The sequence below is a fragment of the Quercus robur genome, chromosome 5, assembly GCF_932294415.1.
Source record: "Quercus robur chromosome 5, dhQueRobu3.1, whole genome shotgun sequence".
NCBI lineage: Eukaryota > Viridiplantae > Streptophyta > Magnoliopsida > Fagales > Fagaceae > Quercus > Quercus robur.
The window spans coordinates 78,876,885-78,894,984 of record NC_065538.1 but is presented as its reverse complement, the minus strand read 5'-3'; the positions used below and the strand labels follow the sequence as shown (position 1 = coordinate 78,894,984).

The 18,100-nt window shown below is 38.4% G+C and overlaps 2 protein-coding genes across 2 annotated transcripts; both read left to right on the top strand.

Annotated features, from left to right (window-relative positions):
* Positions 1-14,695: 14,695 nt before the first annotated feature.
* Positions 14,696-17,237, top strand: LOC126727256 (G-type lectin S-receptor-like serine/threonine-protein kinase LECRK3). Its single transcript, XM_050432843.1, has one exon. The coding sequence runs from the start codon at positions 14,696-14,698 to the stop codon at positions 16,265-16,267; it is 1,572 nt and encodes a 523-aa protein (XP_050288800.1). The 3' UTR covers positions 16,268-17,237.
* On the top strand, positions 16,400-17,284 carry LOC126727257 (G-type lectin S-receptor-like serine/threonine-protein kinase LECRK3). The gene has a single exon (XM_050432844.1). It carries the CDS (start codon positions 16,400-16,402, stop codon positions 17,027-17,029), a length of 630 nt encoding a protein of 209 aa, XP_050288801.1. The 3' UTR covers positions 17,030-17,284.
* Positions 17,285-18,100: the final 816 nt, after the last annotated feature.

The window sequence follows — 18,100 nt, the reverse complement described above, 5'->3', positions numbered from 1 at the left end:
CTTCTGGTGACTTGGGTGACCTCGACCTATTCGAGGTGGATCTCTTGTCAGCGAGGACATCTTCTCAGGCAAAGATGGGTTTTAAGAGGAAGCCCCAGACAAGCCTGTTCGTCCTAATTAAGGGCCAGCCAGGGAAGGAGGTACCAGGGAAGTCGCAATCCAAGCCTCCCCCTCCTCCGCCACAGCCTCAACCTATTCAGACTAGGTCTTCCCCCACCGGATCGTGGCCACCATCTCCCCGATCTAAACTTCCTGCTCCTCCTCAATCGACTCTATCGACTCTACCTCCTCGGCCTGAGCCCACCAACTCAAAGAGGAAGAGGAGTTCTAAGGGCAAAGAGCCAATGGATAGGGGGAAGTCTCGCGCGTCTCAAGACAAGGGCAAAGCCCCACGAGCTCAAAAGCAGCTAAAGATTGGGCATCAAGGCCAGGGCAAAGAGGTCGATGCTCAATCCACGCTCGAGGCTTGGCTTCCTACCCTAATGCTCCACAAGGAGCCCTTGATGGAAAATGCCTCCCTGAGGGACTTCCGAAGCGGCGAAGGTGCTTATGTGGCCGACGTGTTGGAGAGGACCCTGTTGCTCCCTACTGACATGGACGAGTTGAAGAATATGAGGAGGCAGGAGGTCTTCCTCAGCATGAAGAGGTACTTGAGCATGGTAAGGCCTCTAATACTTGTGACTTCGTCGATTTTTACTCCTTATTTCCCATTCATAGTGTGTTTGTTTCAATTGGCAGGCCGTCCAAGCCACTTATAGGCTAGAGGATGAGGCTAAGGAGCAGAGTAAGTCCTTGGAGCTTGAACGTAACAAGCGCGTGGACACGGCGCGGACCCTCAAGAACTCTAAGGCTAACCTCTCTAAGGCCAGGGAGGATCTAAAGGAGATGACCAGGGCTAGGGACAGTGCTGAAGCAGGCCTGGCTGGTGCCCAAAAATAGGCCGAGGACCAGACAAGGCACTTGCTCGAAGCCGAGGGACAGTTGAAGATTGCCAAGGAGTAGATCGATGATTTAAAGAAGAGTTGTCCGAGGTAAAGAAGGCTAGGGGCGTTGCGGAATGGGCCAGGGATGAAGCCTTGAGGGCCAAGACGGAGGCAGAATTTGCTAAGACGGAGGCCGAAAGCTCCAAGGACAAGACCGAGGATGAGGCCTATAACATGAGGGTGGCTGATACCCAGGCCATTCTCAAGGCTCAAATCCCTGGGGTGTGCCGGCTCTACTGCTCCCAAGTCTGGAATGAAGCCCTCAAACAAGTTGGGGTGGAGGCTTCATTCGATCTGTGGAAGGCAGAGAAGGTATACTATCCTCCAGCCATCTGTGAGACCGCCCCTGTTAACTCCGAGACCGTGAGTGCTCCAGAGGAGGTTGATGTTGCTCGGCCTGAGGCTGCCCTGGTCGTGCCCACCCTTGACAAGCCAACCGAGGGGGGGTGAGCTTCTTGGGGTGACGGAAACACGTGGAAGTTCGAATCCTGAAGCGCCCCAAGAGGCTGCCGGATCTATAGTCAGCGCTAAGGACTCTCATGCCGATGAGCCACCTCTCTTGGTTCAGCCCCTTCAGACTATTTCCCCGGCTGATGTCCCCCAAGGTTCCAAGGCTAATCCTGCCTAGCTCCCCAAGGAAGGGGATGTCTCCCAGGGTCCTGAGGCCAATCCTGCTCAGCTTCCCAAAGAAGGGGATGTCTCCCAGGGTTCTAAGGCCGATCCTGCCCAGCTCCCTAAGGAAGGGGCCAAGATAAAGTTGAAGAAGTAGGGGTCCCAGCCAGATTTTGTATTGGTTTCAGTTTAATTTTTAGTTTGTTCTTTTTTATTTTAAGGACCTTGGAATGGTTTGTAATTAAGTTTTTCAACTACATGTATGAAATTCATTTCTTCCTTTTTCTTTTGAATTATGAGTTTGTTGCCATCACCGATATTACTATTACTGCGGATCTCATGGCTTGTGAATTAGTTATCCTAACGGGTATGAATGGTTGTGCACATAATATATATGAAATTAAATCCTTAAATTCTAACTTACCGGCGTCAAGGGAACGCTTAGTTTGCGTCTACCCATATTTCTAAGGGGCTAAGTGTATAATCCGAGGTGTTGAGCATGCACTTAGTCCATATCCATAGCTTTTACAAATCTTAAAGTGGCTAGTTTCCCCATAGGTTTGAATCTGACGACCATACAAGACCTTGATTCTGTCTAGTACTTAGATTTTCTTGGAGTAGCTAGTTTCCCTATAGGTTTGGGTCTGAAGACCATGCAAGACCTTGGTTCTGTCTAGTACTTAGATTTTTTTGGAGTAGCTAGTTTCCCCATAGGTTTGAGTCCGAGGACCATGCAAGACCTTGGTTCTGTCTAGTACTTAGATTTTCTTAGAGTAGTTAGTTTCCTCATAGGTTTGAGTCCGAGGACCATGTAAGACCTTGATTCTGTCTGGTACCTAGATTTTCTTGGAGTAGCTAGTTTCCCTATAGGTTTGGGTCTAAGGACCATGCAAGACCTTGGTTTTGTCTAGTACTTAGATTTTTTTGGAGTAGCTAGTTTCCCCATATGTTTGAGTCCGAGGACCATGCAAGACCTTGGTTCTGTCTAGTACTTAGATTTTCTTGGAGTAGCTAGTTTCCTCATAGGTTTGAGTCCGAGGACCATGTAAGACCTTGGTTCTGTCTAGTACTTAGATTTTCTTGGAGTAGCTAGTTTCCCCATAGGTTAGAGTCTGAGGACCATGCAAGACCTTGGTTTTGTCTAGTACTTAGATTTTCTTGGAGTAGCTAGTTTCCCTATAGGTTTGGGTCCGAGGACCATGCAAGACCTTGGTTCTGTCTAGTACTTAGATTTTCTTGGAGTAGCTAGTTTCCCTATAGATTTGGGTTTAAGGACCATGCAAGAACTTGGTTCTATGTAGTACTTAGATCATTCTTTGGAGTAATTAGTTTCCCCATAGGTTTAAGTCCGAGGACCATGCAAGACATTGGTTCTATTTAGTACTTAGATTTTCTTGGAGTTGCTAGTTTCCCCATAGGTTTAAGTCCGAGAACCATGCAAGACCTTGGTTCTGTCTAGTACTTAGATTTTCTTGGAATAGCTAGTTTCCCTATAGGTTTGAGTCCGAGGACCATGCAAGATCTTGGTTTTGTCTAGTACTTAGATCCTTCTTTGGAGTAGCTAGTTTCCCTATAGGTTTGAGTCCGAGGACCATGCAAGACCTTGGTTCTGTCTAGTACTCAGATTTTCTTAGAGTAGCTAGTTTCCTCATAGGTTTGAGTCCGAGGACCATGCAAGACCTTGGTTCTGTCTAGTACTTAGATCCTTCTTTGGAGTAGCTAGTTTTCCCATAAGTTTGAGTCCGAGGACCATGCAAGACCTTGGTTCTGTCTAGTACTCAGATTTTCTTGGAGTGTCGTCGGTGCACGTCAATTTCCCCAAAGTCGGAGGTCCGAGGACTCGACATAGCTAAGGTTTTGTTTAATTGCTTCAAAAGATTTTGGTTTGACTCTCGGCTTCTTTCTCCGAAGGAAATTCAGCGAATCGGACTACTAGGCCCGTGAGAGTTAACCCTTTAACAAGTGCACGGGGCACACATCTAATGTCAGAAGCCCCTAGAACCGAACTCCGTTTAGCAATCCTCCTCGCGTAGTCAACATTTTAGAGTGTAGACCTAAGTGGAAGTTGAGTAACGACAACGACAGTGTGTTCTTGGAAATAATGGGGGGTGGCTTTCACGTAGCTTGCACCATCGCCAAAGTGGTCCTCTCGAAGGACTCTCACTGATAGGGACTTGACCGTGATTAACCATTGCATTCGCCAACGTACAAGCTCTCCCCACAGACGGCGCCAATTGTAGGGACTGCGTTCGAGTGCTCCTCCTATTGTACGAAAAGTCTCAAGCCCAACTAGTCCAATACAATGAATTTTTAGAGAAGTGGGTTTAAGAACTAGGTCTTAGTCCAAACCACGATCACTAGACATAGTTAGGTGTGGGCTGAGTAATAAGGAAATGGGTTGAAGTATGGGATTTTGTCCTCGGGCGTTTCGTCCAAGGAACTCAATATTCTTCTTCTTCTTCTTTCAGTACTAGGTTACAGGGGTTTTCAAGATCATGCAGATTGCCACAGCTTCCTCCTTTTTCTCTCTTTCTGCTCCTCTTCCACGGTCCCTCATTCTTGGAAGGTCTCTCACATTATATACTTCTTTCTAGTCGATCTTGACCCTCCACCTGTTGATTGTGCAGGTCATTACTCGAGTGCTCGTCCCATTAGTCACCTTCCCAAACCCTTTGTGAGTTGCAGTAACCAAGGCCGCACTATTCAGGGGTCTTTTCCTCATTAATGTGGCCAGAACGTTAGTTGGGCGCATTCAATGTAGAGGTGACAGCTTCTCCTTGAATTGTTCCTACACCATACCCCCGTGTGTGTCCTATTGTACTCATCCTTTCTTCTGGGAGCGCTCTGGGAGGCTGCCTTTGATGGCACGCCGTTCTTTCCTTCTGGATTCTGGAATGCCAAGGACAGGATCGTCCTCGGCAACATCTCTAGGCCATTTAGACTTTCATTGTACGTCCTCGGACATTTTTCTCTCCTCGGCGTGGGCCTTGGGCCCAGTACAAAGTGGGCCGGAGTCGCTAAGTTCTTTGGCCCCACACTTCTCATTTTGGATTTTACTATTAAGAATTTGCAACCTCAATATTTATCAAAAAAAAAAAAAATGATTTAAAAAAAAAATTAAACTAAACTGCTACATGACATGTACAGACAAACTTATCTCTCAATTAAAATAAAAGAAAATTTTATTCAACAAACAAATATTTCTAACAAACATTGCTAATTAAACTGAAACAGTCGAAAACAAAATTAAAATGATCATACACAGCTATGTTATTAAAAGTGTATTGGGTTGCGCCACCTTGAAAAATGGGTCGAGTATACGTACCAAGGATTTTATTTTCTTTGGATACAACAAAATCAATCAATAAGTTGCCAATTAAACGATTGGCGTATATATGCCTTCTCAATTGTAGCTTCTTTAAACCACTAACGATGGGATTACCTTCCCTTGTAGGTCGTTCAAAGAGAAATACCTTTAGGGCGCTAAAGGAAAGACTCGATAATAAGCTTTCGGGGTGGAAGGAAAAGCTGCTCTCACAAGCTGGGAAAGAAATACTCATTAAGGCCGTAGCACAAGCCATCCCCACCTATACAATGAGTGTTTTTAAACTTCCGGACACCCTCTATGATGAGATGACAAGTATGGTCCAAAATTTTTGGTGGGGTCAAAAGGAAGGTCGGAACAAAATAGCTTGGTTGAGTTGGGATAAAATGTGCACGCCCAAAAAAGATGGTGGCTTGGGGTTTCGCAATCTCAAGGCTTTCAACAAGGCTCTCTTGGCAAAACAAGGCTGGCGCCTCCAAACCAATACACATTCCCTACTCCACCATGTTTTCAAGGCACGTTATTTCCCTAACCATGATTTCCTTCATGCTGAACTTGGACAAAAACCCTCCTATGCTTGGAGAAGTATAATGTCCGCTCAGGATGTCATTAAAGTTGGACATAGATGGCGGGTGGGTGATGGCATTTCGATACAGATTTGGAGGGATAAATGGCTCCCAAAACCTTCTACATTCCAAGTTATCTCTCATCAAAACACTCTGCCTGCTACTGCAACTGTTTCGGAGCTTATTGATGAAGGCACAGGAGAATGGAAGATCGACCTGGTCAAAAGTGTCTTCCTCCCTGATGATGCTCAAGCCATACTCGGCATCCCACGAAGCAATAGATGCACAAAAGACTGCATGATATGGGCTTACACACCTAAGGGTACTTTCACTGTCAACAGTGCTTACAAAGTTGCCTTATCTTTAACTCCATTGAAGATGATGGAGGGAGCCTCACACACCAACAACCAGGGTCAGTTCTGGAGAAAATTTTGGAGCCTCAATGTCCCGAACAAGTTGAAAACCTTTGCTTGGAGAGCGTGTCGTAACATTCTCCCCACCAAGTCGAATCTATGCTCTCGCCAGGTGCTGAATGATCCCACCTGTGATGCATGTGGAGTGGCAGCTGAAACTAGCGGACATCTCTTTTAGGCGTGCACATGTGCACGAGATGTGTGGGATGCCACAAGTATCTCCTTTGACAACAACGGTGTACACTACAGGGACTTCATTGACTTACTATGGTATCTCATTTTCATGCAACACGTCAGCCAGGATGTGCTTGAGCTTGTCGTCGCTATTGCATGGTGTATGTGGTACAGCCGAAACAAAGCACGGCATGGTTCTCCAAGGCAGTCCCCTAACGAAATCTTACATAAAGCTCGCACCACTCTTGAAGACTTCTAGGCAGCCCACTTCAAGCGCCCTCAACTCACAAGCCCATCAGATGCTCGTTGGGTCCCACCCTCATACCCATGGTTCAAGATTAACACTGATGCAGCTCTCTTCAACGACCTCGGAACAGTGGGCATCGGTGCTGTCATCCGTGACCACGAGGGAGCAGTCATTGCCGCCCTGAGTCAACACATGCACCTACCTTTGGGTCCCTTGGAGGCAGAAGCAAAAGCCTTGGACGTGGCTGTCTCGTTTGCATGGGATATAGGCATACGTGAGGTGATTTTTGAAACTGATTCCAACATAGTTTTTACCATTCTATCGGGCTCTACCACACCACCTGCTGCAATTGTTGACATCATGGAAAGCATTCAACAAAAGTTGCTTGACTTTAGGCACTTTCAAGTTCAACACGTGGGAAGGCAGGGGAACAAACCGGCACATGCTTTAGCACACCATGTCAAGGGTATTCATGACTTTGTAACTTGGATAGAGGAATGTCCACAGTTTATTGAATCTTTTGTGTTTCATGATGCTATGTACCTATCCTCTTCATAAATAAAAGTTACAGTATTTCTCATCAAAAAAAAAAAAAAAAAAAAAAAAAAAAAAAAAAAAACCACTAACGAGGATATAGCTCAGTAATTGGAGCCTCATTGGTTGAATGTTGGACATAGTTGCCTCTGGAATGATTTGACCTGGTCACCTCCAAATTATGGTCTAATTCAATATTACTATGCATAAAGAATGCAGTTTGTGATGGCACTGGAAGAGTGATAGAGTAGCTATTAAGCATAAGAAGAATCACAGTCATAGTTCGTCTATTAATTACACTTTCTTGAACGCATAGTAAACCAATGTGGATGCATCTCATTATTTTAGTTATCGAGCTATGTCGCAATGTCGGATCTATAATATGTGAAGCAGTTCCCTCCGTCCAATTTTTCCATACCTGCAAGATATAATTAATGGGCAAGAATGATATTAGAAAACAAATATTTCATGAGCAAATCGTACTTTTCTTCCCCTAACTATGGTGAAGCTGCAATGTCCCTCCTAAAATACAAACTAAAAAAATTTATTTAACTGAACTAGTGGTAATAAGTATAGTACCACCTGTGATTAGGATTTCTATCAATATTGTTAACCAAAAATTCAAACTTTTATTAAATACTTAACAAAATTTGGCTTTTCCATCAAATTTGATAGAATTTCTAACCAAAAGGGGCAAAGGAGAAACATTGCTCGGCTTTAAAATTAGAGGAAATATTATAACTACACCATATGTAAGAGGGAGAAACACACTTAATCGCTATTTTTATTTTTCCAATTTCACCGGTATGTAGTATGTACACAAGTGCTACACTCACAAGAAAGGGGAAATGTGCTCAAATTGATTTTACTTACGTAGCTTAGAAGGTCTTCCACATTCTCTCCATTTCAAAAGAAATTGTTCCTCTGTACATTCACTATCTCCAATTCTAACACACCAAAACTAAAGACATCGGACTTCATTGAAAACTGGCCATGCATTACATATTTTGGAGTCATATATTTACTGCATAGTGGACATTAATAATATAAGTTTGATTATATTTCTTGAAAATAAAAATTAACTCTCCCCACTCAAGATACTTACTAAGTCCCCACAATTTTACTTGTATTTGCTTGAGTTTGATCCAGTAAAAACAATTTTGCCATGTCAAAATCTGAAATCTTGGGATTCATCTCTTCATCTAAAAGTATGTTGCTAGCTTTAAGATCAAGATGAATAATTCGAAACCACGAATCTTCATGAAGATAGAGAAGCCCTTGAGCAATGTCTCCTATAATTTTGTAACGTTTTTCCCAATTCACATGTACATGCTTGATAGGGTCTATGTAACAAATCAAGCATTTGATTTGATTAATTAAAATATGTCGAGATATTTTTTGATAAGACATGTAACCCAAAAGAAAATTTATGAATACAGCTTGATAAAGAGAAATGCATACATACCAAAAAGGAAGTGATCAAGGCTTGTATTTGGCACAAACTCGTATATCAAAAGCCTTTCATTATTTTTTATGCAAAACCCTAAGAGTTTGACTAAATTATGATGTGGACGTTTGGCAACCAATAGGAACTCATTCTTAAATTATAGATTTCCTTGTCCAGAATTTGTTGATAGGAATCCAAATCTTCTGTTCCACTTTTTCTGCTCCACTCTATATTTCACCAATAAAAATATGCCACGTGTTCACCCAATTAATTAAATACTATCATTATTGACTTATTAATACTACCGTTATTAATTAATATTAGTATTTAATTAATTAGGTGAATACATAGCATGTTTTTATTGGTGGAGTATAGAGTAGAGCAAGAAAAGTGGGACAGAAGATTTGGACTCTAGGCTTTTAACTGCAATAACTTGGCCATTATAGAACATACCCCTGAAGATATATAAGAATAAAGTTCTTATCAATGTTAGAGAATTTGAAGATTTTTTATGGATGAATGATACAATTCTCCACAATATTATACCATACAATTACCTTGTCCAAGCTTATTTGCTTCAGAAAAGTCATCTGTCGCATCTCTAATAGTGCCAAAGTCGAATTGCAAGGATTCCACACTTCCCATTTCATTATCGATATCTTTGTATGAGGAACATATAATTAAATACTTGCATTAATGATTAATCAATCAAGTTCAATATTTAAAGAAGAGTGCTGCTAGTCAAAATACGTATGAATACACTACTAATGACAGAAATAGGCTTTGATAAAAAAAAAAATTAAAAAAAAAAAATTATGGAAGTAACTTCTTCATAAAAATTTCATTCAACGTTATATAGAGTTATTTTCCTAATTGTGATTCGTCGTTCAAATGAAGAGGTCATGGCAAGCCTAGACTCAAAGGATCCAATCCCCTCTCTGTGTTGAAACGGTGTAAACTTAATTAAGCAGCACTAGCAAGGAGGGCAGTAATGTTGGCACAGGGAAATTGGAGTGTGTAAGTCGAATTTGAAGGTGATTATGAGGAATGGGCACACTATTGCTTTGAGGCTCATGAGTTAAGCAAACTACTGAGTGGTAAAGAAGTTGACAAAAAACAATTGGAGAGAATGGTTAAAGTGGGACTCTAGTGCATTCTTGATGATTCATCTCTTCATCCTCCAATAAAAAATGTTCCAGTAATGCAGGAAGGGACTGTAGATATCCCAATCCCTCCAAGTTTGACTTCTCTTCTTAGTACTATATAAAACCTTTTTTTTTTTTTTTTTTTTTTTTTGTAGGAAAAGTGATTGAGGGGACTTGAGCTGGATATGTCCCTCCATTAGACAAGGAAGTATATGCATTCAGCTAGTCTTAGGGTCCGTTTGGTTGGAAGAGTGAAAGAGTGGGAGGATAGAAAAGATTTGGTTTTCTCTCATGTGTGTTTGATTGGAGGGGTCGAAAAGTGAGAGGGTGGAAAATTTTTTTGTTTGGCTAGAGAGAAAAAGGAGAGGATGGAAAATGTAGTTTATATAAATTGACTATTATGTCCTTATTATATAATACATAAGAAATAGAGTGAGGGGTTGGTGAGTGCAATAAAGTGAGGGTATTTGTATAAATTACATTTTTCACTATCTTAAATATCTTTTCCTCCCCATTTTCCTCCCAAATTGGGAGAATAAAAAAATGTGGACCCGGAGGGATTATTTTCCTCTCCATTTTCTATCTCTTTTGTTTTTTCTTCTGAACTAAACTGTAGAAAATGTCATTTTTCACTCTAATTTCCTTTTCCTATTTTCCATCCTCATTATTTTCACCTCAACCAAACATATCCTAAGGCCATTGGCAAAATGTGTTTGTAGTTGTATCCCTTTCAAAACCCAAATATGGAACGATTTGGAAGAATAATTTGTACAATAGTGTTGCTAAATTTCTTTCGAGCTACACTCCCACAATATAATTGGATATCAGACCATCTGTACTTTAAATGCTAAATCTTTGTATATGCCCAATTGCCTTGGCTTGATGACCCAGCTTATTTATGGGGCTCAAACTAGGGAATGACTCCACAGTTCACCCAGTTCCATTGTGATGGGAAAAAAATATCGCTAAAAAGATAAAATCAATTGCTTGTTTTTTCTCCCTCAAGACAAGCGGGAGGGCCAAAGGGGGTATTTGAACCCAAATTCTATTTATGGGAGAGACCGACCGGTGGCACTGAGTCACAAAACTACTTTTTGTTAATTAAAAAGTATTTGCATTCTCTGGATTTTGTTAATGGGCTACTTGGATATAGGAAGCAATGATGCTTTGTCTATATCAAATAGAGCTACATGGACTAAACTTGTTTGCACTTCTCTTTCGGAGTAAAAGAAAAGAGGATCAAGAATCAACAAGGCTGGAACCAACAATGACTCCTAAATTAGCATAATTGAAGGATCCATTAAAATAAAAACCTAAAAAATGTTATTAGAGTGGGAAAAAAAATGAAAATACTTTTTAAAATGTGAAGTAAAGGATATGTTAGGAACAAGAAAAAATATCTAAAAATTTATGGAGTGGTGTGAGTTTAGTGTAGGTATGTGTCTTGTGATGACAAGCATGTGTGATATTTTGAAGTTTAGGTCTAGTTTTTATTTTTTTATTTTTATTTTTTTTCTAGAATACTAAATATTTTTAACATACACACACATGGGGAGAGGGAAAAAGGTCTTAAAAAAACTTAGTTTAGGTCTAGTTGGTTACAATGCAAAGCGATGTCAAGGAGGAAAAAAAAAAAAAAAAAGCAATATGGAAAAGAAAAAGAAAATGAAATAGGTCTACAGGATTGAAGTGACTTGTGTGAGTGCTAGCGCGTTGATACTATGTATTTTGAACAGTGACAGCTCTAGAAATATTTTTCACACTTGTCATTAAGAAACTTAAATTTAAAAAAATTTAATAAATAAAAAAACTTGAATATATTGACACACAAAAGAAAAAAAAAAAAAAAAAAACAGTCGCAAATACATGAAGTTTTAAAATTTTCTTTTACGAGTTTTTCATATTTTGAAAATTTTGTATGATAGCTTCATTATTAATGTTATCAGTTACATCTTTTTCAATATACACAATCAAGTAATCATCAAAATTCTGATCTCCCTTTCAATTGCCAACATTTTGCCTAAATAAGTAACAATATAAACAAAATGCATCATTCTTTTTTATGATATGTTCCAACCAATATTTTGTATTCTTTAAACTAATTAGGATTAAATCAATGTAATGTTCCACTAATTTCTTTTTTAGGAAAATCATGGCTAAAAGGTTGGCAAGAACATCTTTGTTAATATGCTCTCTTTTTTTCTACTGGTCATTAGGATGAAAATATGAGACTTTTTCTCGTAGCCTAGAAGATAAATTTGTCATGAAAGTGATTTCCTTATAAGAATTTTGTCCGTAGTGCTAACAAAAGAATAAATGGTAAACTATAAGTTCATTCAATATATTCAACTTAGATATTAAACTATTAAATTAATCATGTTCAACAAAGTATTGAGGCATTATTTTAGTGCATATGCATGTATACAAGATATATTACATAAATCCAATAAATTCAGCTAAAATTTAAAGCAAGCACTAATTGACTAGCTATTGGAAAATATGTATTTTTTTATTATTAAAAAATAGTAGTTTTATTATACGCCTTTGGAAAACACAATTTAAAATATCACAATTAAACTTTTTATTTGGGCTTTTAGGCTAATTTGTTTGTTTAGACAATTTTTAGAAATTCTACATTCACAACATTTTTACAACAAATCCTAGTTGGCAATTGTTATTACTCTAATTTACATATCACTAAAATTGTTTTTTTGTTCACCAGTAACAACCTGATACTTAGATTTTGTTGTGAAAGTGTTGTGGAAATGCTATAAATATGGCATTTCTCGCAATTTTTTGGTTCAATCTTCAATGGACCAAAATTTTGAGGAGGTCAAAATTTTTTTTTAATGAAAAATTTTTATTTAGGATTTTTTTTTTTTTTTTTTGGTTGGTAGGGTGGTTAACAACCCATATTAATTTAAAATTCATTTTTTAAGGTTTAAGTTTTTCTTTTCCAAGTTCAAGGTGGTCCCGTGACCACCTTGAATTACGCATAGCGATGCTTGGTATGTAGAAATTTGTAATAGAGTGATAGAGAAGAGAGAAAAGTCTTGAGTAATTTGGTCACTTGGTCTACATTGTCAGAGCAAGAACTCAAAAGGATAATATTTTAGGAAAACTCTTAATTTATATTGTTGACTAAAATGTTTAAAACATTGTACACATTTGTTTAGTTTACAATGTATGATTTACATTTTTAGTGCAATATAAACCTATAATTACCTTTTTACAGTTCTCTCTCTCTCTCTTTTTTTTCTTTTTTTTTTGCTAATAAATTTTTATAGTACTTAGAGGTAGGGGTGTCAATTTGGGTTAGCGTGTCGGGTTCGTGTCGTGTCAAGGTAGGGGTATTCGACTAAATGGCTTAACCCTAACCCGACCCATTTAATAATCGTGTCATGATCCTTCAACTCTAACCCGACCTGTTAATAAGGCGGGTTGACCTGACCCAACCCATTTGACACGCTTAATAAACGAGTTGTGTTGGGTTGACACGAATGTAACACAACCCATTTCAACCTGCATAATATTAAATATAACATCCATCTAGAAATAATTTTTTTTTTACATCCCAAAAAGCAATGCATACACTTCAAGTCTTTAACTCACATTCAAAATAATATAGTTTAACAAAAATATAACATTTATCTAGAAAATAAGTTCTTTACACTCCAAAAGAAGTGCATACACTTCAACCAAATTCAAAATAACTAAGTTTAACAAAAATAAAATAACATAGTTCAAAAGAAATATAATATCCTTAGAACTCGTCAAATACTAAGTATCAATATTGAAAGAATTTGAGTAAACAGTAGACTAATCCTGACTATGACCACTATTATCATCTATAGATTCTTTGTTAATGTCCAAATTCATAACATCCTCCACAAGCTCATCCAATTTTATTTGTGCAATTTCTATGCCCAAAAAAAAAAAAAAAAAAGTATTAGTAGTTCTAGGGTCTGTAAAGTTTCAATTTCCAATTATATCCCTTGTAAATTTTTGTAATTACTCACTTTTCTTTTTAAATTTAAAATATATGTTGGATATAAAAGGTATTTGACAAATCTAAAATAAAATAAATATTTATTTGTTAAATGAGTTAAACGGGTTGTGTTAAGTGGGTCATTTCAGGTTGACACAAATAAATTGGTGTGTCAAACGTGTCTATTGCGAGTTATGCGAGTTGACCCGCTTATGACACGTTTTTTATCGTGTCGCTTTCGAGTCGACCCGTTTATGACCCAAACCCATTAAGGTCCAACCCTAACCCAAAAAAACCTGTGTTGGGTTCATGTCGTGTTCGTGGGTTGGGTCGAACATTGACACCCCTACTTAGAGGGGTGATATTTTTTTATTTTTTTGGTAAAATAGAGGGGGGATATTGATACATTAGAATAGTAACCCATTTTTATAAGGGGAATTACATACACAACTCAATCACAATCCCACAATTTCTTGATTTATTCCATTCCTATGATTTCCTTTAATAATCAATAATTTGATTTGGTCTTGATAATATGGAAAGTGTATACTTGTTTTTACTTTCCTTCTTTTCTATTTCTTTGTTTATACTCCTCAAATGAGTTGTGTCCAACTGAATCCCATTCTCAATAATTTGATTTGTTTATACAATGTTGAATTCGAATCGTTGTACTTGTTTACGTAGTCTTAAATATCCTTATCATGACAGCAGTGTTGCTACTTGCGAGAGTTAGCCCGTATGGTGGTTCGGATTGACTTTGAAATTAAATCAACCGTGTTGCTGGGGCTAACATGTATAGTCCTATGGAAGACTCATAATTCATTAGCAGACAAGTGGACAGACTTTTTAGTCAACAAAGAAAGGGACTTTAAGTGCTCATCCAAAAAAAAAAGAAAAAAAAGAAAAGAAAAGAGACTTATATGAATAATTCTTTCACTACTATGCATATTTTTTTTAACCACGTTGTGGGGCTAACTTGTATAGTCCTATCGAAGACTCATAATTCATTGGCAGACAAATGGAGATTGGAGAGACTTTTTAGTCTACAAAGAAAGGAACTTTAAGCGCCCATCCAATTCAAAAGAAAGGAATAATTCTTTCACTACTATCTAGATTTGTTTTAAATATATACTAGCGGTGACTTTTCAATTCACAGAAAGACATTTTCTGAAGTTTAGGATTCTCCTTCACTCTTCCATTCCAAACGGTTCCATTTTTTTTTTTATACTATTTACGACACCATAACTCAGGCACTCGTCCAATGGTGGCAACAATCTTGCTTTTTCTTCTTCTCTCAGCAATTTTCACTGCAGAAGCTCAACAAGGAGAATCCAATGTAAGCCTAGGCTCTTCTTTAACGCCTACTACCAAGTTTTCATGGCTGTCACGTTCTGGTCTATATGCCTTTGGCTTCTACCAACAATCCAATGGCTACGCCATAGGAGTTTTTCTTACCGGGATTCCTGAAAAGACAGTAATCTGGACGGCCAACCGAGACAATCCTCCAACTCTCGCTGATGTTACATTGAATTTCACTGGTGATGGTAGACTTATCCTGCAATCTGCACAAGGCAATGAGTCAACCATTGTCGATCCTCCTGAACGTGCAAAATCGGCATCAATGCTTAATTCGGGAAACTTTGTTCTATATAATTCTAATAAGGATATTATATGGCAAAGTTTCAACTACCCAACCAATACCATTTTGCAGGGTCAGTGTCTCTTAGCTGATAAAAGGTTGGTTTCAAGTGTTTCAGAATCTGACCAATCGACAGGAATATTCCAATTGGTAATGCAAACAGATGGAAACCTGGTGCAATACCCATACATACCTGAATTAAAAGTTGAACATTCTTATTGGGCTTCTAATACAGATGGACAAGGCAATAACGTGTCGCTTTGTCTTGATGATGATGGCCTTCTCTACCTGCTCAATTCCACTGGCAAATACCTATCAAATCTGACTCAAGGTGGATATCCAACAAACGGTATAGTTCGTCTTATGAGAATTGATGCTGATGGGATCTTCAGGCTATACTCACACAATTTGGAAAAGAATGGGAATTGGCTTGTCAATTGGTCATCTTCTGATAATAAGTGTGACCCTAAGGGCCTGTGTGGCCTCAATGGGTTCTGTACTACTGTTGATCGAGAAGCCGACTGCGAATGTCTTCCTGGATTTGTAAGAGTTCACCAGGGCAATTGGAGTTCAGGCTGTGAAAGGAATTTCACTGCAGAAAGTTGCCAAATCAAAAACGGAATTATGAAATATATCATGTCAGAAGCATCTAATACAGTCTGGGAAGATAGCGCTTTTTCGATTATGCAGCAGATATTGACGAAAGATGATTGTGAAGCATCATGTTTGGAGGACTGTAACTGTGAAGCAGCTTTGTACAAAGATGGGGCATGCCGAAAGCAAAGGCTTCCATTGAGATTTGGAAGAAGAGTACTGGCTGATTCAAACGTAGCATTAATCAAGGTTGGTATATCTACACCCATCATATATAACATTGCTCCCATGGTACATGAAAAAAAGCCTCAAAAGGGCATATTGATTATGAGCATCTCACTTACAGCTTTTGGACTCATTATGTTAGTGATTTCTGGGATAGCAATATATAGAAATCGTGTTTGGACTTATAAAAGACTCTCTAATAATAGTGGAAATGTTGGTTTGAGCGTGGATGTTTCTCCAAGATCATTTACTTATAATGATCTTGAAAAAATGACTACTGGTTTCAAGGAAGAGCTGGGTAAAGGATCATTTGGGACTGTCTACAAGGGAATAATATCAAATGTTCAACAGGTTGTAGCTGTCAAAAGACTATAAAAATTGTTGACTGAAGGGGAGAGAGAGTTTCAAACTGAGGTTAAAGTAATTGGAAGAACACACCACAAGAACCTTGTCCGTTTGCTCGGGTATTGCCATGATGGAGATAATAGGCTTTTGGTGTATGAGTACATGAGCAATGGCTCCCTTGCAGACATACTCTTCAAACCTGAAAAACAACTTTGTTGGAATGAAAGGATAGAAATAGCTTGCAAAATAGCAAAAGGAATTCTTTATCTCCATGAAGAGTGTGAGTCACAAATCATTCACTGTGACATAAAACCCCAAAATATACTCATGGATGAATATAGGTGCCCGAAAATCTCTGACTTTGGATTGGTGAAGCTACTAAAACCAGACCAAACCAATACCAAAACAGCCATTCGAGGAACAAAGGGGTATTTTGCACCAGAGTGGCTTCGGAACCAACGAGTGACAACTAAAGTAGATGTATACAGTTTCGGAATTGTGCTATTGGAGCTTATATGTCATAGAAAGAGTGTTGATTGGGATCTTCCTGAAGAAGAGGCTATTCTTGAGGAATGGGCATACTATTGCTTTGAGGCTCGTGAGTTAAGCAAACTTGTGAGTGGTAATGAGGTTGACCAAAGACAATTGGAGAGAATGGTTATGGTGGGACTCTGGTGCATTCTTGATGAACCATCTCTTCGCCCTTCGATGAAGAAGGTTCTACTAATGTTGGAAGGAACTGTAGATATTCCAATCCCTCCAAGTCCGACTTCTTTTCTTAGTACTATATAAAATGTATTTGTGTTTTTATGTTTTTCATAGGAAAAGTTATTGAAGGGGATTTGAGCTGGATATGTCCCTCCATTAAGACAAGGAAGTGTTAGTATTCAGCTAGTTTTAAGGCTACTGGCAAAATGTGTTTGTACTAGTATTCCTTTCTAAACCCAAATATGGGACTATTTGGAAGAATAATTTGCAAAATATTGTTAAATTTCTTTTATGTTAAATATATGTACATGCCAATGGCCCTTGGCTCGATGGCCCTTATTTGTGGGGCTCAAACTAGAGAAGGGAATGACTCCGCAGTTCACACATTCCTATTGTGAAGGGAAAACAATGTTGCTAAAAATATAAAATCGATTGCTTGTTTTTTCTCCCTTAAGACAAGGAGGGAGAGCCAAAGGGGGCATTCAAGCCTAAATTCTGTTTATGGGAGAGTCTGAACAGTGGCACTGAGTGACAAAACTTTTTTTTTTTTTTTTTTTTTTTTTTGAGAGAAAACAAAACTATATTTTGTTACTCAAAAAGTATTTGCATTCTCTGGCTTTTATAATGGGCTACTCGGATATAGGAAGCAATGGTGTTTTATCTATATCAGGACTACTTACTTAGACTAAATTGCAATTCGTACTCTTAAATTTTAAGATGGTTTTGATTTTACCACTTATAGTTTTAAAATTTGAATCCGCACCCTTAAGGTTTCAGATTGTTAGGAAAAAAAAAAAAAAACACCATTCCATGCATATATCCGTTAATGAGATGGCTGCAGCTAAATTCCACCCAAGACTGTGTGTGACGTGTTTTAATTGATCTAATGAAATCATGACGTCATTTTTGGCATCCCACGGCAGCTGCCTTAGGTATCAAAGATTCATTTATAAAAATGAATATAATAATACCAATTTATCAACAATTTTATTATTATCCTATTGACACTATTCTATCTTCATTTCCAATTATGATAGATCATATAAGGTTATGTGGTTCATCCACTTGGCTTACATTCATGGAGTAAGTGCTTAAAAAGGATATATGTTCTTTATTCACTATTTTTTTTTTTTTTTTTTTGAGAAACATGTTCTT